The sequence below is a fragment of the Paramisgurnus dabryanus genome, chromosome 20, assembly GCF_030506205.2.
Source record: "Paramisgurnus dabryanus chromosome 20, PD_genome_1.1, whole genome shotgun sequence".
NCBI lineage: Eukaryota > Metazoa > Chordata > Actinopteri > Cypriniformes > Cobitidae > Paramisgurnus > Paramisgurnus dabryanus.
In genome coordinates, this window is record NC_133356.1 from 18,412,913 (window position 1) to 18,437,908 (window position 24,996).

The window sequence follows — 24,996 nt, forward strand, 5'->3', positions numbered from 1 at the left end:
TCTGATAACAAGCAAAGTAAATAACAAGTAGATTACCTCAGTTCAACTCATACTGTAGCTAAAGCATATCAAAAACTACACTGAGCTAACGTTACTGTGTAACATTAATGTATAGAATGTTAAAGGGAAACTTTTATTGAAAGTAACCAAGGGGACTATTTTCGGGCAGTGCGTAATATCACTATGCCTGCTGCAGCCATGTTACGGCATCAAAGTCCTTGATTATTACGCCAGAATGAGAGTATAGTCCTCCTAGCCATATCTGCCTAGAAAATCGCAACTTTTAGTTTTCTGTCAGTCTTAGTAAACGATGTAACTACAGAAGAGTCAAGTTTTAAATAGGAAAAACATAGAAACATTTTGGTTATTTTTGAGCTTGATGCAAATGGTCTAATCAGATTCAATGGATTGTACTAAGCTAAGCTAAAAGTGGTACCGCCAGACCCGGAGCTCAGCTGAATGGATTCCAAAATGGTATAAATCAAATGTTTAACTCTAGGGGAGCTGGAAAATGAGCAAATAGTGTCCCTTTAACTACAGATTGGCTGCCAAACCTCTCTACACATAGCGATGATCCATGATCACCATCTCCACCACTTATTTAGGAAACCAAAATATATATATATTTTGTTATTTATTTGTTTATTTTTGAACAAAGGTATTTGTTCCAGAGTTCAGGTTAGTCCCTAGTCAGACCATTAAACAAACGGAAATTAAGTTCCACCCAGACGCATAATGTGACAATGCAGGTGCATCCGATAAAAAACGGCTATACGTTTGTCAAATACTTTCGCTATAAACGTCTTAATCCCGGCCTTAGGCCATTCAGAAATACCGCTTTGCTGGCAGAATCTATTAAGAGTCTGATAAAAAAGCTAGTTTACAAGAAAACATGTCAGACACCATCAGAAGGTTGAATCTGAGCTCTTCAAAATGACACTTTCATGTTAGCATAAAGGCGATTGCTTGAATTACAAATTCAACTTCAGACCTACATATGAAATACATTTTGTTTGGAAATACAAATGTTTAGAAATAGGACTACGGTCACGTGTTATTTGGGGGGGGGGGGGTGAGAAGTCGTTATTATATAGCCTATATTTTTTAAAGAATATATTTTTTGGGTTGTGGGGTTAATTTATTTCTCAGTAACCACTGAGACAATCCTTAAAAATATAAAAAGCGTGTTAGGAATTTTGATAGGAACAGCTGCGGATTGCTGTTTCTGAATCTAAGACAAGTAGTACCTGGAGTCAGTCAAGAGGAGCATCGGATGCTGGTGCCGGTGGTTGAAAAGCAGTAAGAAATATAAATATAACCTGAGCTGAGTGAAAATAGTCTATGCCACTTGAGGAGGGAGGAAAACAACTCACAGTGTAGTACATACAACATGCTCCGTCTGTGGACTTTGATTGTTATATCTATCATCTCTGGAAAAACTAAGATAGACTTTCACTTTCATTGCACAGACTGTCAACTCCGAGACCACTAGGTAGGTGGGTTGAGATACCCTCTTGACTAGAGTTGTAATATCAGAGTCGGTGAGGCAGCTAGTGGTGTTCCACATCTGATTGCATTCCTTTCCCTTTAATTGAGAAATGATGGCAACAAATGGACAGACTGAAATGTATTTTATACTGATCAGATGTAATAAGCATCCTGATGGATTCATTATACAGTGCGTCTCATGGTGAAACTAATTATGTTTTGAATTCTAATGGTATTGAATTGATTCAGGGTGTAAACAGGGAGTCTTAGTAAACACAAGATCAGAGTGGGCCAGAATTCAAATGAAAAAATATTGTAGCTCGAAATTCTGCTGGGTTATTTTTAACCCAAAGGCTGGGTAAATATTCAACACATGTTAGGCTAAACCTATGCGGGGTTGTTGTTAACCCAACCATGAGTTGGAACAACCCAGCACTGCATGGAAACAACCCAGCATAGGTTTATTTATTAACCCAACATGTGTTCTGTCCGTTATTTACCAGGCATTGGGTTAAAAACAACCCAGTAGAATTTAGAGTGTAGTTAACTTGCCACACAAGTAAAGCTTTTTCTGTCCTATATTTTTTTTGTTTGTACGTTAACATATACATTTTAGTTTTGTGCATCTTTAATGTTTTAATTATGCAGAAATATATTTATTAGGTATTTTAAATGGCAACCCATATTGTGTAACAACATACTGTAACCTAACATGTTCATTGAATTGAGTGTGCTCACTGCCTGGATACGTGTTCAATGAACTGTAAGTTAACGTAGCCAAGTCTTTTAGAAATGTGCCTATACAGAAATAGATTTTTAAAGATAAACCTGACAAATGTTCAGTGAGGGAAAAGCGTGACGACTAGCCCTGATCTGCTGTACTGCTCTTTTATACAAGACTGCAAGCCAAAGGGATCCTTATTGTTAAATGTTGGTGATGTACTGTAAATGAAAAAAGTTAGATGAAGCTATATAGAAAAAGGTTGATGGGGCATATATTATTTTGCTATCATTGCATTACAAACTCAGTATATACAGTAAGCCTGAGTCTCAGCAGTTGCTCTCTATTACTGGTATATGAATAAGACTTCCTTTAAAATCTAGTTAGCTTCCTTCTAGGCTTGCTTGTGCTAAAGAGAAACCCACTCACACCTGCTAAAGATGCTGTGTTTTATATGAATCACTGCTTTTCTAGTGCCTATAGCGATGTGTAATGTTGCATAATCTTATCCACATAATATGAATACAGCAAAAGATTATCAGTTGTTCCAGCTGCACACCCTTGTTGCTTGTTGATTTGACTGGAATTACAAAACATGTCTACTGTCTGTAATACATAATATGGTTTAAATGATCAAATGTAATATGATGTCCCTATAAAAACAAAGGTTGTGAAACATCAAGCTGCATAGAAACTTAAACACATCTCAAGGATCAAGATGGTTTGGTCTCTTCTGTTTGGTACGCCCATTGCAGTAGGCAATAAAATAAAACATAGAGGATGCGATCGGATCAGTGATTTGGATGCTGCAAAGATGTGACCCAAGAGACTAAGTGCTGTGTTGTAAAGCCCATGGCAGGAGAGGTGAAAGCAGGATGGGGCCAAAGGGCCAAAATCTCTTTGAACACTTCTTGCCTGAGGTCGACACCTCACACAGCTCCATTAATATTTACAGTCCAGACTATGTAGAAATATTCAGTTCACACATTCATTATCTGCGAGAGCTCCAGGACTCACTTTTCTTTTCCGTCTGATTCTGACATTAGGGTTGCTTTTTTGTGCAGCCTGCCATAAAAGGCATCGCATGCTAATGCATTTAACAAAGAGAATTCATAACCCAGGGACAAATTCATGTGGATTTTAAAAAGATATCGCCATTCTTTTAGGATTCAAATCAAACATCCAATTTAACCGGGTTCCCCAAAGTATTTTTTTAATCGCATGCATAACTCCATAATGTCTATTATGCTGTTGCAATAAACATGAACCAGTATATAATCAGCATTGGTTGGTTCGAAAACCATCTCATCTTTACCTCCAGCACACCATGCCTCTCGAGGAATCAGAGTATGAAAACTTACTGGAACAAGGAATTTCTTAATCTCGTCCAGGGCATGACTCATGCGGGAATACGCTTCTCCAGCTGGTGCAAAGACCTCGATTAAAACATGAAGATCATAGTTCAAATGGGCGTATTTCGCCTCTCCGCTTTTCCTCAGCTCTTCCTCCTGGATATACAAAAAAATTCAGGAATTCAGTATGAGCACTAATTATGTCATTAATTAATTAAAAATTGCATTAATTAGTTTTTAAACCCAAATTACTGTATGTACATTTCAAAATTTTATGAGGCTAAATTTCAAATTACAGCTGTGCAAATTGTAGCAATGTATTCTGACATGGATAATTTTTTTTTTAATATTGTATAACAATTCTCATAAAAGCACATAAAAAATTGTGAATAGTGGAACCTACCTCTGCTCTATAACACATATAATGAATGCGTATACTATCATTATACTTAGAGCTGCCTGGGGGCCTTTTATCAGAAATAAATTGACATTTTCACCTTTCTGATTAAATCTTGCCTTGAGATGATTTAACCCATCCAGTGAGTAACAAACAATTGGGGAAACGTACTTTGCTCATGGGCACACCGGTCGCAACCTGAGAGCTGTGAGACTCAAATTGGCAACCTTTTGGTTACAAGCCAACTTTATAACCACTAGGCTGCCTCCACTAGGCTACAACTGCCCACAGATATATTCAGCTTCTCAATAATCTCTGATTGTTAAAGTTGTTCTGTAGCTCTTCAGAAAACTTGAAACTTTAGAAAGCTTATAATTACGGCAGACAACATAACCATCTTATGTTGATTATCATTCGGCTGTGGGCTCTACTTAAAAACAGGACAGTTTTGACGTAGGGGCCATTAAGCGATGCGTGATCACTGATGTGGCCCCTTCAGCTTTAATAAACACTTACTGATGCCTCTATCATGGCAAAGTGACCCAGCCACTTTCCCCATCATCCTTTGGATGGACGAAAGGTCAGGAGGCACTTAAGCTATTCTGATGGGCAAAATCATATTTTGGTTCTACCACTGACAAATTGTGTAGTTCAGAAAAGGTTAGGCTGTTATTTTGTACCGATGCATAGGTTCGCTCGCGTGTGTGAGTGTCTACACTTATTTAAATTGAATGGCTAAAATAGGATGGGAGGCAGGAGACAAGAAGAAGGTAACAGATGACATTTGTTTTGTTTCAAGTCTAGAAGCTTTAACATTCCTTTCATGTCAGTCCATGAAGAAAATGTTGCATTGTTTCAAAAGACAGGTCTATCTCCCAGGATGCATTTCAAAAGCACTCAAGTAAGTATGTCTGAGAACAACACAATCCTCTTCAAATATGACAAAATGAAGGGTTCCTCTGATTCCCAGTAAAAAAAAAAAAAGGTAAACCTGACATTTATAAACATGACAATTTACCAGTGCCCCTATGGAGTTAAATAGCTGAAAATAAAACTTCTTTTTTCAGCAACATGAAAAAAATTATGAATGAATGTTTTTTGTAATATTTTGCTATAACGTTTGGCACTGTCACTAGATTGCCTAGTCTGTTGGTTTGTTGGTTGTGAATGTAATGTTCTGAAATGCTATTTATTCAGAAAATCATATGCTATATCAGATACATGCTACACTGTCAGAAAAAAATTGTCAAGTAGGTACCCTTTCTAAAAGTACAGCTTTGCACCTAAAAACCATATCTCAAAGATACATACTGGTACTAAATGTATACATATCTGTACATAATGGTACATATTAGGACATTTTTAAAGCATACTGCACCAGTGAGAGTTCAGATTCCTCACAGACATAAATCTATTGCCATAAACATGCACAACCAACAGACTTTTAATTTAATATGTATAACAAGCCTGTACTAGTTCAAGGAGAATACAGTAAATGGAATATGTTTGCATTAATGATTGCCTTTGGGATTTAAAACAATCCAACATATTCCTGTTTGAGTTTCCCATAAATTTAAATGGATTTCAGATGACACCACATTCATCTGCATGATTTTGCAAAAAGTTATTCAAGGTTTTGAAGAAAAGTGGGCTTATAAAACTTACAAAGAATATTTAGCTTTCTCTCACAGCATGCAGCATGCTCATGCAGTAATAACATTCTCGATTTGTTCATAGAAAAGGCTACATGACTTATGACTATTTGCTTTTTAAACACATGTATAATGTAGAAAATAAGTAAAATCATTGCAGTAACGTCATGCAGCTTTTTCAGGTCTAACCAATCTCAAATGCCATAAGGACATAACAAAAAATCACGCTAATATGCACTCGTATCATAATGCAAAACTACCAAAAACACCTGATCCTAATTTTTATCTCCATAACAAAATCCGAAAGACCAGACAAGAACTCATGGACATGGGATTTTTATACCATTTTGGAATCCATTCAGCTGATCTCTGGGTCTGGCAGTATCACTTTTAGCATAGTTTAGCACAATCCATTGAATCTGATTAGACCATTAGCACTGCGCTCAAAAATAACGAAAGAGTTTCAATATTTTTCCTATTTTAACCTTAACTCTTCTGTAGCTACATCGTGTACTAAGACAGGCGGAAAATTAAAAGTTGCAATTTTCTTGGCCGATATGACTAGGAACTATAATCTCATTCTGGCGTAATAATCAAGGATTTTTCTGTCGTACCATAGCCATATCAGCCTAGAAAATCGCAAGTTAAAATTTTCCGTCGGTCTTAGTAACTACAGAAGAGTCAAGTTTTAAATAGGAAAAATATTGAAACTCTTTGGTTATTTTTGAGCGCGATGCTAATGGTCTAATCAGATTCAATGATTTATGCTAAACTAAGCTAAAAGTGGTACCGCCAGACTCAGAGATCAGATATTTAACTCTATGGGAGCTGGAAAATTAGCATATTTAAAAAAGTGGAGTGTCCCTTTAAATAATATTCTCTATGGAAATCAGTGGAGGCTTGGACCCAGAAACACTTCTTACGTCATGACTTAACAAGCAGATTCCCATAAATCTAGATTACAGTTAATAAATCCCATGCACTACATTTGAAAAACAAGTATTTGCTCTATATTTCTGTATTTAATTCAATGCAGCCACATTCAATAAATTCAGTATAGCCTATTATGAGACAGGATCAGCAAACTGTGAAATAATATATTTAGAGTGATTATCTGACTAGGTAAATAACCAGCATGTCTCTCAGGGCATCAATTTGGCTGAATCACAAAAGAACATTTCTAATTATGTATCAGCAACATTCCATCTAAAAGCCATGCTTTGTAGACACACATGCCAACATCACTGTTTGACATGACACGTCTTTATTTTTATGTTAACATTACTTGCAATATAGTTTTAACTACATTTAATAAAATATGGGTTAGGTTTAGAGCTGACACATAGTACAGTTACACAGCAAGTACCGTAGAACAGGATTGTAAAATAAAGCTACCATTTAAATTGTTTCAAAAAGAACAAAACACTACTGTGTAGTAACCACTTTCATGAGGAGCTGGCCGTGTCTTTTTTTTCTTAGAGCTGCTGAGTGAACAGTGTTTACAGTATGGCAATGTCTGAATCCGCAACAGGACAAAAAAAGGATTTTTCAGACACATTACACAATTTGGTTGCTTGTCATGTACCCACTTACAGCAAAATATTGACAATGATAAACTAAACAGCTTCTTTAGTTCAGTTATTTCGCTTCTTCATTGTTTGATAAAATGCTGGGTTTTTTTCAACCCAGCATTTTGGGTTGAAACTGCCCAGCATACACAGTACTGTAGATTAAATTACAACCCAGTGGGTTGCGTTCCCTTTTAAACCCAATGCTGGGTTAAAAATAACCCAATGTGTATACCTCTTCATGAAAATGTTTGTCTGTTCAAGAATGTTTTACAAGCAGAAAGCTAAAAATATATTTTAGCATATATAGCAGGTAATGATCCTCAGACACAGCATCATCTCACTTTGCTCTGTCAGCTGCTGCTGATGCTGTGTTTTACTTACAGAAATTATAGTCTTATGAGGGATAAACCTTTGGTGGGGGGAATAAATGATTCTACTCTGAAATAAATGCTGTTCATAGCATGTGCTATTGCACTCGCTTAATAGACAAAACCTAATACTCCATGGTTTCACACGGTTCATTTTATTTAGGTTCATGTAAGTGTAAATCCACCTAATAAAATGCACATTTCTTTTGTCATTAGCATTCGTATTAAGACATTTCAGATAATATACTGTATGATTTTGCTGATTAATATGTAATAACGGGCAGAAGCCATCTCACCTTGCCTTTGTCTCTCATCGAACCCTTGCCAAGAATGGACATCTTTGCTCCCGTTTCCTCTTGTAATCTTTTCATGGAATTGCCCCTGGGCCCCAGCAGCTTCCCAACAAAATTAAACTGTAATAGAAGAGAGAAGAGGCAATACAGTCGGTCTCTTGCACAGCTTGTTTCCTAGACAGTTGCCTCAGCTACCGCACAGTCAATAAAATACTATTTGAAATAAGTTTGTTTTTCTTATCATGCGCAATAGCAGCCAGAGAATGAAAATCCTCCTTTTGTCTCAAAAATTAAATCTGTGACAGTATTCAATCAAGATTTTTGTGAGGTTTGTCAAAAGCCATTAGTCAAAAACCCTACACGCAGGAGTCTACACCTGTTTCTGCAGAGAGCCGTAGTCGCTCATGTGTCTAATCGATGTTTGGGGTCAGTGGTCGGTCTTTGCCGCTTTCAAAGATATTATAACATGTACCAAATGCCAAAAGGGATCCTCAAAACGATCCAGAAGTCCATGCTTGAGTGAGGCGTAACATAATGAGTTCATTTCCAAAGGGGATTCAAGTAATACTGTCCAGATGATGAGCTATCTAGCAATTGCCTTGGGGCAGCAACTAACATTTCAGATGCGCAGCAGATCAGCGGTCATCGGGAGCACTTGGCCTGCATCATTTTTACACCAGCTCTCAATGTTTTACACATAACACGGTGCGTGCAGATTGCAATCAGTCATGGGCTTTTAAAAAAATTTGAAGTGACCTTGTAAAAACTGTTTTAAAACAGTGCCATGTCTTTTCAAAATATTACCACAATCCCCTCTTTAGATTTGATGTGCTTTCTCAAAAAAACATCTTTATTAGGCAATATTTACGTTCTTGTATTTGTACATTTATATTTTATGCATTTATTACACAGCTCACTGAATGCTTGATTCTGATTGGCCAGCTGCAACACTTGCAGGTTTGTTATTCTCAGATAACAACTGCTCAAAACTAATTACACACTGTAACCTGTATGCTGCAAATAATTTTGAAAGGCACGGTTTAATATTAAACAAAAATTTATTATAAAAATGTATTTTAATACATTAGATTTACAATTGATTAAATCAAACAATGTGTTTGTGTGACATTTGAATGTCTTATCTTAAAGCCGAAAGTAGTTTTTTTTTGCAGAAGTTCTGCACTAAAAATTCAAATCAATATTTAATGTTCCTTACCTTACTTACAGTATGAAGTAAATAGTTGTGTAATAAGCGGAATAATGTGCAGGCAGCCGGTTGTTATTGCGAAATAAGCCCCTTCAGTGTAATACAAGACCCTTGACTTTGCATCGGGACATCCGGCTGCCTATTCGTTATCCCTTACAAAGTTTACATTGTATATCAGCATGTGTGTTCCCTTAACAGTCACCAAGCATTGAACGTCGCTAAGCAACCGATAATCTGTAACAGATAATGTGAGTGGAGTGACATCAATTTTCCCATCTCGCTCAATGTGAATCATAATTAGGATTTTCATTTGCCAGCTCCATGTTCACTGATGGGAGAGCCTCACTTTGGAGTTGGAGCGAAAGAAAACAAAGAAACACTGACATTTAAAAAACCTGCATCTTAAGACACACTCCCAGTGCTGTTAAACCAAAAATAAGCTCTTGTGTAACACCACCTATCCATTTAAATTAGGAAACCAAACTTTAAAGCCCCCCTAACCTAAAAAATGCACTTTTGTTTCTATCAGAAAATGAGTCACCAGTGTGTGTGCAGAAACATCCTGTTATTATACAAATCCATCTATTCTTCTTTGTTTAATCTCCTTTAAACCACAACAGTCACACAAAACAGGCTGTCGGGGATCCCTTATCAATGTGATGTCACATTGATAAAGCCCCAACTATAACCATTCACAGACTCCGCAATATGAGCACGTTGTTCAACCTTCTGCCAGAGACGAATGTTTTGATGTAGTCCAAAGCACATGTGTAAGCGCTCTACAGAAGCATTTAAAGAAACACACACAAAAACTGTGCATTTTTCATTGCAGCCACAAATGGCAATGTTCAGCATTGTATAATAAAAGATCTGTGGTGTATTTTGAGCTGAAACTTCACAGACACATCCTAGGGATACCAGAGACTATTTTTATATTGCTGAAAACACCTCGGTTAGGGGCCCTTTAAAATATCTTCTAAAATATCTGTGCAACACAAGCCAAGCAATCTCTGTAGAACTTATCCATACAATATGAGCCAAGAACTGGCTGTACTGTATGTCCGATTTTATATAATTGTAAACATATATTCATGTTTTCGGTTGCTACTTTCCAGCCCTATGAGTCAGACATCACTGTGGGAACAGTTCTTGCCCTTCAAATGTTTGCAAAGGTTACCTGATGTGTGGTGGCCAAAATGAAACAGTCGGCCATAACGCATGTTGACACACCCCGCCTACCACATGGCTGGAAACTTCTCAACACACGCTCCACACAGCCAGGCTGTAGGTGCAGCTGTAGCTAGATGAACTGTCAACATATTTGGTTGGAGCCACAAAGCAAATGCAGTTTCAGGTGATGTAAGGATAGTGCATTATATTTAGCAACACTGCAGCATTGCGCCAAAGCGTCACAAGCGTCCCTCCAGCGGGTATGCTATAGGTGTGCTGTTTGCCTCGCTTCCAATGGGTGTGTACGACAGGAAAAGTCTGCAGCTGGCTGGGCGCCTCTGAGCAGATGGTTGCCTCAGATACAGTGTGAAGAAGCTCAATGGGTGACTGCGGTGGAGTGGCCTGTTTTCATTAAGCTAATGAATGTCTGGAGTCACTCGCCGGCTCCGAAGTGGGCAATTTAGGTTTTATTAGGAAGCGCAGTTCAGTGCTGGATGAGATTTGTGGTGATGCAAGCTGTCCCTCACATTCCTCGGCAAAGGCTGGATGCGGAATGATGACAGACAACACATAAATGTTAAACATGTTCAATGCTAAACAAATGTAACTTCTATATTGTGTGCTGTTGTCCAGATTTGTGACCCTGTCTCTGGAATCCAGGCTAAATTTGTCTCATAATCTATATTATGAGATTTGAAGTTTGATTTTAATCATTCATTTTTATCTTTGACATGTTCTTAGTCAGTATTAAACATATTTACACAAAATGTCATGTAGTATGATTTAATGTAAAAAAAAAAACCTATAAAATGACTTTAGCTGGGTTTTACATTTGCATTAAACATAAGGCACACACTTTAATTCAAAGCAACTCACTGTGCAATCTGGTATTGATTTTTAATTCCTCCATGTGTAGAAATCAAACCCATGACCTCAGTATTGTTAGTGCAATGCTCTACCAGTTGAACTATAGTCTGGAAAAGCATGCACTGCTCTGTCTATTGATAACAATAAAGCTTGGATGGCTGTTCGCTGTGCTATCATGCAGAATCACTTATTGAGCTCTGAGTATGTATGGATGGCTGAACAAATGACTTTTCACACACGAGTCCCTTCACCTGTGCCAGATTCTCTTTGATGTACATTACATTGATTTCTCTGTCAAAATCTTTTCAAAAGCTATTCAAGCCACTCAGACCACTGAGCTCTTGATCAGCTTTACATTGGCACGATCGCCAGAGACATTTCAACATTTATCACCCAGTGACAGTGGAGTCATTTTTGTTGATTCATCAGAAACGCTCTTCATACTTTATGTATACGACTTTAATCTCTTTGTCCTCTGTGAGTAAAATCACACAGATACAGTAACTGGAAACAACTCATTGCCCTAAGGCTTGCTTTACTTAATTTAAACATGTTTCTGTGTTAGGTTAGGCTAATTAAGTGAACAGATCCAATACATTTTGACACAAATCAAATAGCACATAAAGTGAGAGGGACACATGCTTTTATAAATTCACCGAACATGTCGACAGTGTAAAAGTATTAAAAAAATTTTGGATGAATAGTTTTGGTTGCCGAACATTGCTCAAAACATCTTTCTTTTTGTTCAGCAAAAAACAGGCAGGTTTGTTACTTAAGGGTGAGTAAATGATGAAAGAATTTTTATTGTCAGGTTAACTGTGCCTTTAAGAGTCTAACGGTACATTCACACAGGGCGTAAGTGTTAACGCTTAACGGAAGGCTTGTCTGAAGGGTTGCCAACAGCCAATCACTGTGGCCGCAACACAAGCTCCGGTCTTCCATAAACGTAATCGGCTGGCTCTGCCTAGGTTATTTGCATAAGGCGATATGATTGGCCGACGCACGCGTTGCCGCTTGAAAAGTTGAGAAATGTTCAACTTCTGGCGCGAGCAACGGCACTGACGCGGCGCCAACGGATCCACAATTCAGTTCGCCAAATAAGATATTTCTTATATTCGCAAATAAGCAGAGCTGATCTTGAGTTCAGCAACATGAACATCGCAGGGAAAGATTCAGGGTGTATAATCCCAGCTAACAAAGCCATAGTACCCTGAAAAGAACTGGAGGACAACAAATTAAGGTTTACAAGACGTTTTGAAACGTCTGGTATTGTGTGACTAATCCAAGTGACTCCTATTTTATTTACTTTAGCAAATTCTCTGCATTGTATTACATGCTCTCTGCTCTGTAGCTGGGTTTCCATCCAAGCGTGATGCGAATCTTTTCCAAATTCGCAAAAAATGAAAAACAAAGAAATGCGAATTAGGTGCGTTCCATATTGCCAAACTGAATGCTGTGCACAGAAAAAGAAATGTAGACTTTTTATAAAGGCACTAGCAGCAAGGACATTGCGACGACGTCAATCCCCATGTAAAGACAACTTTAGTGGAACAGCTAGAAGGTCAGTCCCGTGGTTTTAATGTTCGCTACGTCAGCTTTAATTCTGCAAATCCGTTTCCATCTCCCATTTTACGCATTTACTCTTTTTTTTTCGCAAAAAAAACCACCTCAAATGAGTGTAATAACTTTTTTGTGAATCAAGAGATTTTTAATCAAAATTTGGCTTTTCCATCACTCGTTTTCACTTATTTAGCAATAATTGCAGCCATTTCAAGCACAAAGTAATTTAAGACATTCTTTTTTCGGAGTTAAATAATTATTCACTACGCGTCTTTAGTAAATCCCGACAATCGTTATTTAACGACAAAATGATGGCTTGGGCTGGCACAAGCTGTTCGTAAATCTGGCCCTATGTATGCAAATAGTCTACATTTTGTATTCCTCTGGTATCCGTATCTCTATTGATATGACACAGATCTATATTTAAGTAGGATTTTCACCACTATTTTTAGTACACAGCGGGAAACATGCACATCATCTGTTATGAAAAAACAATAGTACACTTGATCTATTTTTGGTGCATCTCATAATGTCGCTGAAGAAATTGGAACATGAGTTGTTTTTGCACGGTTTCAGTCTGATTGCTGCCAATTTTTAATGATGACTAAATATGTTCTTCAATTTACATCAAATCGTCTTGCTGAGGGTCACAATGACATTAAGCTGAGCCACAAGACACCACCTAAATTGTTATTTACAGACTGCTGTTTCAGACTGTGCCAATTAAACCTGAAACTACAGTACAGCTTCTGCATAAACATCTACCAGTCTGCATCATACGCTATAATTTACTATCAGGCCAAAAACTTCGAAATATCCTTGAGGCAGTTTTAGCAAAAATGGCATAAATGGCTCTTCAAGCTTCATAGTGAAAAGGAGCTGCCAGCCAAAGTTGGCAAGGGGAATGTTTAACATTAACATTAGTAGCAGTTAGGCTGTTTGAGTTGGGGGTTGAAACATTGCACTCTTGCCATAAGCTGTGGAAACGGATAAGATCCACAGATGGAGTAAGATGGGTATTGCCAGTTTAGCCAGCTGTGAGCCTAGCGCTGACTGATAGCAGGATTATTGCTGGAGACTAGGATAGCTGTAAAAATGGCCAGGAGGGATGGCTTGGCCGCAGACGCTGGACATTAGTGGTTTGGGGGGCTTAAAAAGTGGCAGGGAGCTAACAAGCAGCAGGAGAGTAAAAGAGTGAGTGCTTTAATACTTTCTACTTACCACTTTCTACTTTAAAAATTAAATTATGCCTTTCACCATAAACTATTTTCCACCGTTTATACAAGCAATAAGCCAGTTAAGATCAGCTGCTATGTGACTTGACCATTATTATCACTTTTCTCTCATACACATTTGCCATGCAGATATTCTCAGAAAGACATACGCAAGTAGAATGCGTAACAAATGCACATTATAGAAAGCACATATAAAACCACATATACCAAACAGTTCAGCACCTCTAAAAAAGGAAATGGAGCCTGAGGAAAAATTGATGATACATCCGCCGCATTACAGAACCCATATTGAGCTCTGACAGTCTAGGGCTGACAGCACAGATGCAGGGTAAACAAACAGCACATTAAGACCATCTCACAGTCAGTAGACTGACAGGATAAAGACTGTCATCCATACAGATGAGAAGCAGCCAGCCTCTCCTAGATCTTAAAACAAACTGATGTCCTAAAAAATCATATGTTTACAAGGTTGCCGAGCGTAACATTATTTACGTCGTAAAGATTAAGGCATGTGCACCGCAGATAAATGGCCTTCCATTGGCGTCTTAGTGGGTGCGTTATCCCATGTGGTGCTGGTCGGTTGAAACACACTGGGATAATCCATATAAACCGATTAGGAAAGATGTCACATTCCAATTGGCTCATTGATTCTTAACTTGACTTTCTTGTCTTTCCAAATTTAAAACCAACTATTGCACCAAACAAGAAAAGCATTGCGTTAATGAATAAATAACCTTCCAAACAACAAACAACAGAGCCGCAGCAGCTTCTAATACATTAGGAAGATACAACTATTCTTCACCATTGTGTATTTTTGGTTTTGATTTTTTCCTGTCCGTGTACCGCTCGATTTTGTATCTGTTTAGCAGCTTATCTATGTTAAACACCTTTGACAAGGTTGGTCGGCCTTTGGGACCAGGGAATTCTTTAACAAGACTACAATGGGATTATCTTTGTGTGCAGAGCTTGCTACACCTCCATGTAAAGGTCATATAACTGGAGGCAGATAAGCCTGAATCTATGGGGACAACAACCACAGGCGTAACTATTCAATGGATTAGATGAGTTTTTTGGAACTATAGAAGAAAACCTTGGAAGTCTGTCTGTGGTAAATCTTTAATGTCTTTTCTGGTTACTTGGTTTTGTTGAAAGGTATAGGTAAAGCCATGTGTATAGACAATAATGAAACAAGGCTGAGACTTCCTGGTGTTATACTTTGACAGTTTTATGAAGATATTCACACCTACAGTTCCTTCTGGCTTATGCATGAAACAGATCTTACAGTATGTTCAAATGTTCAGCATGCTGGACTGACTTAAAAATGTTGTAAATGATAAGCAGTATACAGTACTAAAACATTTATTTATGTGAAATTATGTTGATTGATATACACTCACCTAAAAGATTATTAGGAACACCTGTTCAATTTCTCATTGATGCAATTATCTAATCAACCAATCACATGGCAGTTGCTTCAATGCATTTAGGGGTGTGGTCCTGGTCAAGACAATCTCCTGAACTCCAAACTGAATGTCAGAATGGGAAAGAAAGGTGATTTAAGCAATTTTGAGCTAAAATTCGGTACAACCGTGGTCACGTGATTCGGTAAAATATTAGGTCTTCCGCGCAACACGTGTAGTTTTTTTCCGGCCAAGTGCAGCGAGTGGAGGGACGCGGTAACTACAATTCCCATAATCCCACGCGTGCCACTCTGATGCCTCTCTACAAGTGGAGCGACAATGGCGGAAGCAAAAGAAACGCGGATTTTTAATCTGATGTGTGGAATAAGTTCGCGTTCGCTGTGACAAGAAACGAGAAAGGACAAAATGTGATGGACATACAAAAAACGAGTGTGAGTAAATCCGTGAATGAGGAGAGTATGTGCCGTTTCTCAATTAGAAAGCAGCCTCCTTAGATCGCATATGCAGGCTGCATCCGTCATTACATGCCTGGTGTATTTAAGTTAACTGAGTATTACATTCGCAAGTCATGTTAGTGTGTTACAACAATATACGATTAAATAAGAATAATTGTCAACTTGAAAAATATTAATATTCTGAAATAAGACGGTCTTCATGACGTATGCAGCCTGCAAATGCGACCAATGGAGGCTGCAGACTTCCGATTGGGAAACGCGCCCCTGCATTGAGTGAGCTGACCTCAGCTCTAAGTCCAGCTACAATCAGGCTACAATAAGTAAGCTGCTATTTTCATTTTTACTGGGTTGTTTTTGTTTTCAGGAATTGACCCGCTTAAAACCCATAATCTTTTCTTGATTCTACAATCACAACTGTTGTTTTCATAGGAGTATCAAGCATTAGCATCAATAATAATAATAATAGGTCAATTGAGGGAGTGACTCAATTCTTAAAACCTGACTGATTGGGAGTTGTTTAAAGTTGACAAACTAAACTGAAACTTTATTTTTTATTTTATTACATGGTCTAATTATTTTTGTCCTTTTTATGAAAATTGTAAACACTACACTAAACTAAACTTTGTACATTGTAATGTTCAGTCTTGTTTAATGTACACTTATGGCAGTTTTTCCAAGTCTTCATATGTTTTTTCCTTCTTGTAAATGTTTCAATAATTACCGTACCGTGGGCATCCTACCGAAATACTACCGTACCGTGAATTTTTGATACCGTTACATCCCTACCATGTACACATCCTCTGATGGCTACTTCCAGCAGGATAATGCACAATGTCACAAAGCTTGAATCATTTCAAATTGGTTTCTTGAGCGTGAGTTCACTGTAATAAAATGTCCACAGTCACCAGATTTCAACCCAATAGAGTATCTTTGGGTTGTGGTGGAATGGGAGCTTCGTGCCCTGGATGTGCATCCCTCAAATCTCCATCAACTGCAAGATGCTATCCTATCAATATGGGCCAACATTTCTAAAGAATGCTTTCAGCACCTTGTTGAATTAATGCCGCGTAGAATTAAGGCAGTTCTGAAGGTGAAAGGGGGTCAAACACAGTATTAGTATAGTCTTCCTAATAATCATTTAAGTGAGTGTATTACTTTATTACATCTTTACAATTTATTTTTCATTCAGTTCAACATAGTTCAGCATGACATTCTGTTGTTGACATAATGCTGTTTTATTTGCTCCTCAGCATGTGTCACGAAAAAATGTGTTTTTCAATTTAATCTTTCATCCCTATGGATTTAGGTGAATGATAGAATATAGCTTATCTCTGCACCATTTTGATTCATCAGCGTGATCTGCACCAAAAACAAGCAGCACTTCAACTGTGCCTCTAATGAGTCTCTGCACAAACAGATGTACCCATAGGACATTTACTCAGTCTTAATTACAATCCTCTGATATATCATATGCCAAAGCAGTTGGCTGTAACTAGCAAAAACACACACTGCAGCATAAAGCAAGATGCCCCATATTTTTTAAACGCACACATATTTCAGTTATACCTTTTGAATAATGGCAATCAAAAGTACATCATCCTCTGTGGGGAAAAGACCACAGGCACTCAAAAAATCATTTTGCATAAAATCCTATGATGTGCAGAAACGCCCTTTGATAGATTGTCCAAAACCATCACTTTAATCGGAATATAGTGGTTTCCATGGCAACCACATATTTGACTTTACTAGACGGTGATGCAGTAGGTACCCCTATTCATCTTCTGGCCTCGCTGCCTTGACTTCTATCAGGGCTTATAGGCATCTGAGGTCTGTTTCAGCAGAGTCTATATTTCACTTTAAACCACTGACTGCGCTTCTCTGTGTCGGTTATTATAAATCACACACTGTTGTATTTGTTTGCATACAGATAACAGTTTATAAACAAGAAATGAGAACATTGTGATGTCACAATGATATATGTACAGATCCTTGTAAAGTGATCTAAGAAAGAAGAATTGAAGTAGGATACACGCAAGAATAAAATAACTGGTGATTCAACATTTGGTGGACACCATTCAGAACACATCAACTGTGTATTTGCTGAATGTTTCAATGGAGAAGCAAATGCTTTACTTCTTAATAAGATTAACATTTGTGTGTGCTTGATTGATGTGTGTGTGTTTCAGTTGGTTAGGTAAATAATCACTGTGCTGAAAAGATGCTAAAACATTTAAAAAATGATGGTTGTCCTTGATTTATGTAACTTGTTAATAGGATTGTGAAAGGCTTAAAGGCTGTACAGTAAACAAAAATAAAACCCAAAATCTTTACTTAAACAAGTTTGTGATTACTTTGTCTTCTATACCCTTGACAATACTGCATGGAGACGTAGACTTAATCGGCATTGAATAAATTCATTATGACAAGAATCTGTTGTCAATGCCACTGATGCATTCCATATTTACAGGTATTTTGCATTTTCAATAGAATTTATAGAAATAAATGTGCTGTGAATATTACAGTGAACAAATCATCAGATTACATTGCACAGCAGAGATGTGCAGTAAATATGTTGTCATACAAAGCAAAGATCTGAGCTTTAACCGTCTTAATCTAAACCGATTCACTGGAATAAAAATGCAAATAGAAAGTAAAATCATTACCATTTAAAGGAAACATTGACAGATTTTTTAAGTATTGGACTGATTTAAGGAAATATAGGAAAAGATGCCTTTTACTGTAGAGTTCCTATGTCAAAACCTGCTGCAGTTTACAAGAACCTAAATGTGTCCAGCAGAAAACTGGATTCCTGTAGTTTCTCTCTGATTTCTTCAAACAAACTGTTTGTAGATACAAAATCTTACCATTAAAAAGAGGGTAAAATGGAGAATCGAGGGTTTCGGAAATAAACTAGCATAAATAAACTCTTACAACTTTTGCATCTAAAGGCTTACTTTCAACTGCACAAATCTACTAAAACCATAAAACAGTCAGCATACATTTTAGCACTATACGAAATCATTTCCTAAAGCAAAGTAACAGTGAAAAACTAGTGAGCATATGAGAAGCTCAAAAGCTTTAAGGATTCATCTGTGTTATGCTCATGGGCTTTCAAAACATCACAAGGCAGATTACACGTCTGCATCGTGTTGCATGATAATCGCAGAGAGGGTTCAGCGTAAATAACCAGTTACTAAAATTAGCCCTGTACAGTATTTATTTTTCATTACGCTATGATGCATATACATTCATCTATTATACTTGTAAAGCTTCATTGTTATTGGCAAAATCAAAATGTGATTTCCATTACAATTGACATCCTGTGATGGGATATACTGTAGTTAGGCAATGAATCAGACCATAACTTATTAACTATAATCAAACTGGCTAAATGAATACTGTATACAGCCAGTATACTACAGGTTTGACTTAACGGTAGATTTAGAGAGAGCTGTTTATCTGTGAATAACCACATAAAAAATAAAACTAATAAAACTGAGAAAATGTTGAAACCTGCATCAAAAGCTCAATCAATCTTCAAACAAATCAAAATAGTGCACACAACTGATAGTGTTTATAAATAATATTCAAGTGTTTTACCAATATATTATTGCTTGCATTTATTGCTTTACAATTAAACAGTTGCATGAGAGGTAGCCAGCTGGTATAACAAAGCAAAAACAAACAAACGAAAAAAAAAACAAGAATAATTTCCTGATTATAAAACAAAGCAGAAAAATATCTGAACAGGTAGAAACAGATGTGGCATGTCTGTTACTACGGGAGCCAGACCTTATCAACTAGGACAGAAATATATGTGTAAATAACAGCAGACTGCAGTGCAGCACACACTCCAGAGTCTAAAATATTAAGTCATTATAACAAGCGCAGCAATCTCATAACATTGATGAATAACGTTTCACCCCATGTGATCTCAAACATGAGTGTAACATTGATTTGGCTGTCATGTCATCACTCTATTGTACATATTTGACAACACTGAGGTCTGAGAAGGTCTTACCTTAGGATACTGCTGTACTGGAATCAGCACTCTCTCTGACAACTTGATGTTTTTGTTGCTGATGATATCCAAGTATTTCCTTACTTCACCATCCTTCCTCAACTCATCCCCTTCAAATTTTTCAATTTCTGAATGAAAGAAAACAGGTCTGGTCAATGTGATAGTTGGCAGCAGTGAAACATACAAATCAAAGGATTATTGTCCGTTAGTGATGCTGATCGAGCCCATGGACACCAAAATGTGGGACCACATGGTAAATATTTACAGAAAACCTAAAAAGCACTCAAAAAAATTTACTTTCACTTTTTCCAATTTTACTTAATTCTTTCATGTTGTGATAACTTAAAAAAAATTAATAATGTAAACATAATTTAATCTAGTTCATTCAACAAAAAAGTGTGTCTTGTCAGCTTTATTTAAAATTATTTGTTCAGCCAACATAACATTGTTGCATAAAAGTAACAGATTATTAAAATTAATACAGAATTGCATCTCATTTGCTGAGGATTTTGCTGTGTATTTTGGGTAATTGTTGTTCTGGAACCCTTATTAGATATAGGTACGTGAGTAATAAGTGGCCAAGTATGAGTCAATGAACTTGTTCTGCATGTTAAAACAAAACAAACAAACGGTTTGAAATCAATTGTAACATTGCATTACAAATATGTTTGTGATATGTTTGATAAACTATAATAAAAAAATGTCTATATGATGAGTTGTATTGGGCAGCTGCACTTTGATTGATTCGATGCTATGGACTTATTAAATCCTAATTAAAGGAGGTGAAGTTTATAAAATGGCATTACTCAAATTTTTTTGTCATCATTAGTTAAATTTTTAATGTACAATTAACTCAATTTTTTTTGTTGGCTCTACTAAGGTTTATTAAGTTTACTTAAACTTCTTTTGTAAAATAAACTAAATTATAGGTTGTTGACATTACTTATATTGCGTGGAACCTATTGACATAATATTTTGAATTAAACCCAACATTTCATTTTTTTGAGTGAGTGTTAATGTAAACAAATATAAAATATTAATATTATGTAATTAAAAAATTTAAGTCGGGGTGTCTAACTCATTTCAGGCCGGATAGTAAATAACGCCATGATGTGAGGGCCGGATAATTTTTTTAAACCTAAGTGTGCTGATAATTTTGTTAATATTAACTAAACAAACCAATTAATTAGTTTGTTCAGCAAGTAGAGAAACACACAGCTCTGTGAAAACTACATTTCATAAGATCACACTCATACTGTATATATACTATACACACAAATTTACATCTGTACAAAACCTACTGGCCTTAAATTAAAGCCTTAATTTAACTTATTTTGCCTTAATGACAAAATTATTTATAAACCATTCACTTTTGTTTGGAATATATTTGTAATGAGAACAGTCATTTAGAAAATGAAAATGCTAGATGGGGCAGTGGTCCAAACCAATAATAAGGGGGGTGGTACTATTATGGTTTAAGTATTATAAATATGATGTGTTGTATTACTAGCATGTGATTATAATGGGAAATATAATAACAAGAATTAAAGTGTGACAATCTGCTAAATATTCAATATTTATTATTGATTTACCTGCTGGCTTGATGGAGCTTTGAATCCATGTTTGCAATACTGCCTTTAGCAGCCTCCCTTTCCGTTCTCTGTCTTTATTTTGTCAAGGCATTGGTGTTTTTGTCTAAAAAGTGTGTCAACAACAGCCAATTTAGTGTTTATATTAACTTAGATCTGATCGGGAAGATTAAATCGATTAACTTAGACAACTATTGTAACTTTTATACTAAGAATGAGGCTATTTTGTTGTTGTTGTTTGCTTGCTAAGTTGTTAGCACTTTTAGAACACCGACAGCGTAATACGTACGAAATACATAAACAAACTTCCAAATTACTAAATCTGCGGTTTAACAACTGATATAATGTAATGAATCTACCTGTTAATGCAACGAACTTCGGAAACTGTCGTCTTCGCTCTCCAGGCAGAGAGTGGACACAGAGATGCTGCGGAGCGGGCGGGAAAACACGAAGTGGATCACCGGAATCAGTGGATCTTTACCGGAGCAGTAACAATAAAACAGCAAGATTTTTGGGCACTGTGTTTAGTCTATTTTCCGCGGTTTGCTGCTTTCCGCAAGTCTCTATTAAAAACGAACTAGACACCCGCCTGAAAGGGTTTTTAAAATATGTATTTCATATTTAATAAAACTGTATAAATCATCATGCGGGCCGGACAGAACACCTTTGCGATCCGTATGTTTGACACCCCTGCTCTAAGTGCATGCAAGCTTATTTAGCGAAAACCTTCAATTCGAAAAAAATAAACTTCTTTGGACAAGACATAATAAACGGTTGCAAAATAACTAAAGATGCAACTGGAAACATTGCAAACATGTAAAAATGAAGAAACTGAAGAAGTACACATAAGGGGTCTCTGTGATCCATATCACTGCCACATGCGGGTTGTATTAAGGTCCAAGTACTCACAAGGGACTTAAGTTTAAATGTATTCCACAGTCACATTCATCTTCTGTGCACTTTGAGGAGTTTGCTGAAAATTCTGCGGCCTGAAGGGCCTGAAGCTGGGATTATGCGGATTTGAAGAAAAATTGATAACCATACAGTACAGTATAATATGTGCCAAGAGCGTTTAGTTAGTATCTTATCTCATTTTTGCATCCAAGCTCCTCATTTCTAGGTCATCAAAGAAATAGTTTGTGACACTAACCATGCTAACCAGGTTCAGCTCCTCTACAAAAGGGCAGATTTTCACACCCTGTAACATTCATAAATCATGCAGAGCACTTTGCAGTGTGTAGGAAAAGGCTTTGTGTACAGTCATTCAGATCTTCTGAGCTGCATGGTGGCTTGTTATTAACAGCAATTAAATAAACATCCAGTGTAGAACTTAACCTGTCAAGTTAATCCTACTAAACCCTTATTCGCATGACAAACACAAATTGAAAAGCTCCTGCACAAAACAGTAATATTTTGTGCTCTAGGAATTTTATGGTGCTTTCGAGAATTGAGCCAGAGACTTAGCAGCCACACAACATTAAAAAGCCTTGAAATGAAGCTGTCACCTGGCTTCCTCCAGGGATCTCCTTCTGTCACTGCTAAATTAATGCTCAGCAGAATTGAGAAATATGAACCTGCGCAACTCTTGTAAAACATAGAGAGGGAAGTGATAGGAAAGGAGAAGTGGAGAGAAGTGAAAGAGGAAGAATAGAAAGAATAGAAAAAATGACAGAAGAGGAGACAGGAAAAGAAGAAGAGAAGTCAGCAGCAGGTGAAAGCATTATTTCTCACGCCAGCTCAGGGTGAGACTCTCTCAGCTGCCTAAACCTGCAGAAAATCACTTTCTTCCACTTTCAAATTTGCAGCAGGTGTGACAATGTAATAGGTTGCTTGTGAGACTTACATGTTATGTTGGTAAGTTATAATATGTGTATGTGTTATCTTTTGATTGTTTAAGGGTGCATATTAGGCAAAGAAATACAAGAAGTCTTTCTTTTGCTTTAGTTTTTTGCTGTGGCTTTAAGTTTGTTTAATCACCTTCTTACCCCTCTTAATGGAGAACCCAGAAAAATCCAAAAACCAATTCATTCTTTTGAAAAAATTTGACCCCGTGGGTTCTCCAGGGTTAATATTGATGATTAAATGTTTTATATAGTGTTTTATATAGAAATTATAGGTAATGTAGTACAGCTGAAGGTCAAGTCATAGTATATATTATGTTAGATTTTTGTGTTAATGTTATTTTCTGTATTTATAGCAAGGCTTTGAACTGGTTCACGGAACGAAAATGAAAACCAGAAACTTTTGATGTTTTGCAAGGAACAGAAACGAAACCAGAAACTTTCAAAAGATATATGTTCCGGAACAGAATCGTTTCTTTAAAATAATGTTAACCGGTTAATACTGTTATTTATTTCATTCTTTCGGTCGTCGTTGACTCAGAAGCTTGCCACCAGCAAGTAGCCTCAAGCCCAAGTCTCTAATGCTCAATCATAAATAGGTAAATATTGTAGGCTACCAAGTATCTCAAGATGTTTGTTTTTTTATTAATTATTGGTGTAACCAATTTTGCAGTTGATCCATGATCCGTACAGATCACATCCCACGGTTCAGCTCGCTTGCGATTCACGAATTAATACGCACATTTTAATAGGGTGAAAGTTGATAATTTGCACGTGTTTCAAAGGCTTGCAAATGTTAAACAATTTAACCGCAAAGCGCGCTAAAGTGAGCAATTTTCTGTGCGCACAGACGCACATGAGTTGAATGTGTCCGGTCCAACTCCAATCAAACGTGATTATCCTATGCCCTTCAAAGATCAGAACTCTTGATGTATAAACTTGAGAGAGAGTTGCGCTACTGTGTCTCAAACTGTAGTTCATTAAAATACATCTGGCGAATAAAGCACTGAAAAACAACGTAATTTTCATTTTATGCGTAGCAACTGTTTATGCTGCAACTTCTTCCTGAAGCGCTGTTTGGAATTCGCCCTCTGTCTGTGTGTGTGGGCGTGTTTAAGTGCACTCAAAAGTGCATACATGGAGAGACGCGTTTCAAATAGCAAGCAAACAATCTTTCTGTTTTTTACAGAACACATACAAACAAAATGATCTTGAAATACCACAGTATTCTTTATCTAATAAAAATATTTGTTTAAGTTGTTTGCCAATAAACGACATGGCAGAAATTGTCCTTGTCTTAATTCATGTATAATGCTTAAACAAATGTAGGCATGTCAGAATTACAGTTATGCAGCTTTTTAATGTTTGATGGCAAAATAGAAAAAATTATGTAGACTAATAATTTAAGTTTAATGTCCTAATGATCAGCCTACTTATTTGTATGTCCCACAGCTGACATGGAACGTTATTAAGCGAACTTTCTTTTTTTTTTTTTTTCTAACCGGTTCAGTAATGTCAATATTAGGGTTGAACTGAAAACCGGAAACGTTAAAATACTGTTTCTGTTCGGAAAGAACCAATTGGGAAAAAATCTCGTTCAAAGCCCTGATTTATAGTATTTTTCTAGAATATCATTGTATTCTGCAGCATTAAGATTTGTGTTCATGGAAACGAAACCTGTTCATGTAAATGGGCTTCCGAATACTTTTGTCCATATACTGTACATGTCAAAAGGGTCAGTAAACTGTGTATGAACTTGTGTATCCTGATGCCTTTTTGGACTACATC

General features: G+C 36.8%; 1 protein-coding gene across 5 annotated transcripts in view; it reads right to left on the reverse strand.

Moving 5' to 3' along the window:
* The window catches only part of khdrbs2 (KH domain containing, RNA binding, signal transduction associated 2), a 90,600-nt gene that overhangs the window by 41,366 nt on the left and 24,238 nt on the right, over nt 1–24,996 (reverse strand). For all 5 annotated transcript variants that reach the window (XM_065296817.2, XM_065296816.2, XM_065296815.2 and 2 more), the window contains exons 2-4: nt 19,779–19,906; nt 7,846–7,962; nt 3,571–3,717 (exon numbers count right to left, since the gene is read on the reverse strand). In XM_065296817.2, the coding sequence (XP_065152889.1) occupies nt 3,571–3,717; nt 7,846–7,962; nt 19,779–19,906 (392 nt within the window). The remainder of the gene's footprint in view (nt 1–3,570; nt 3,718–7,845; nt 7,963–19,778; nt 19,907–24,996) is intronic.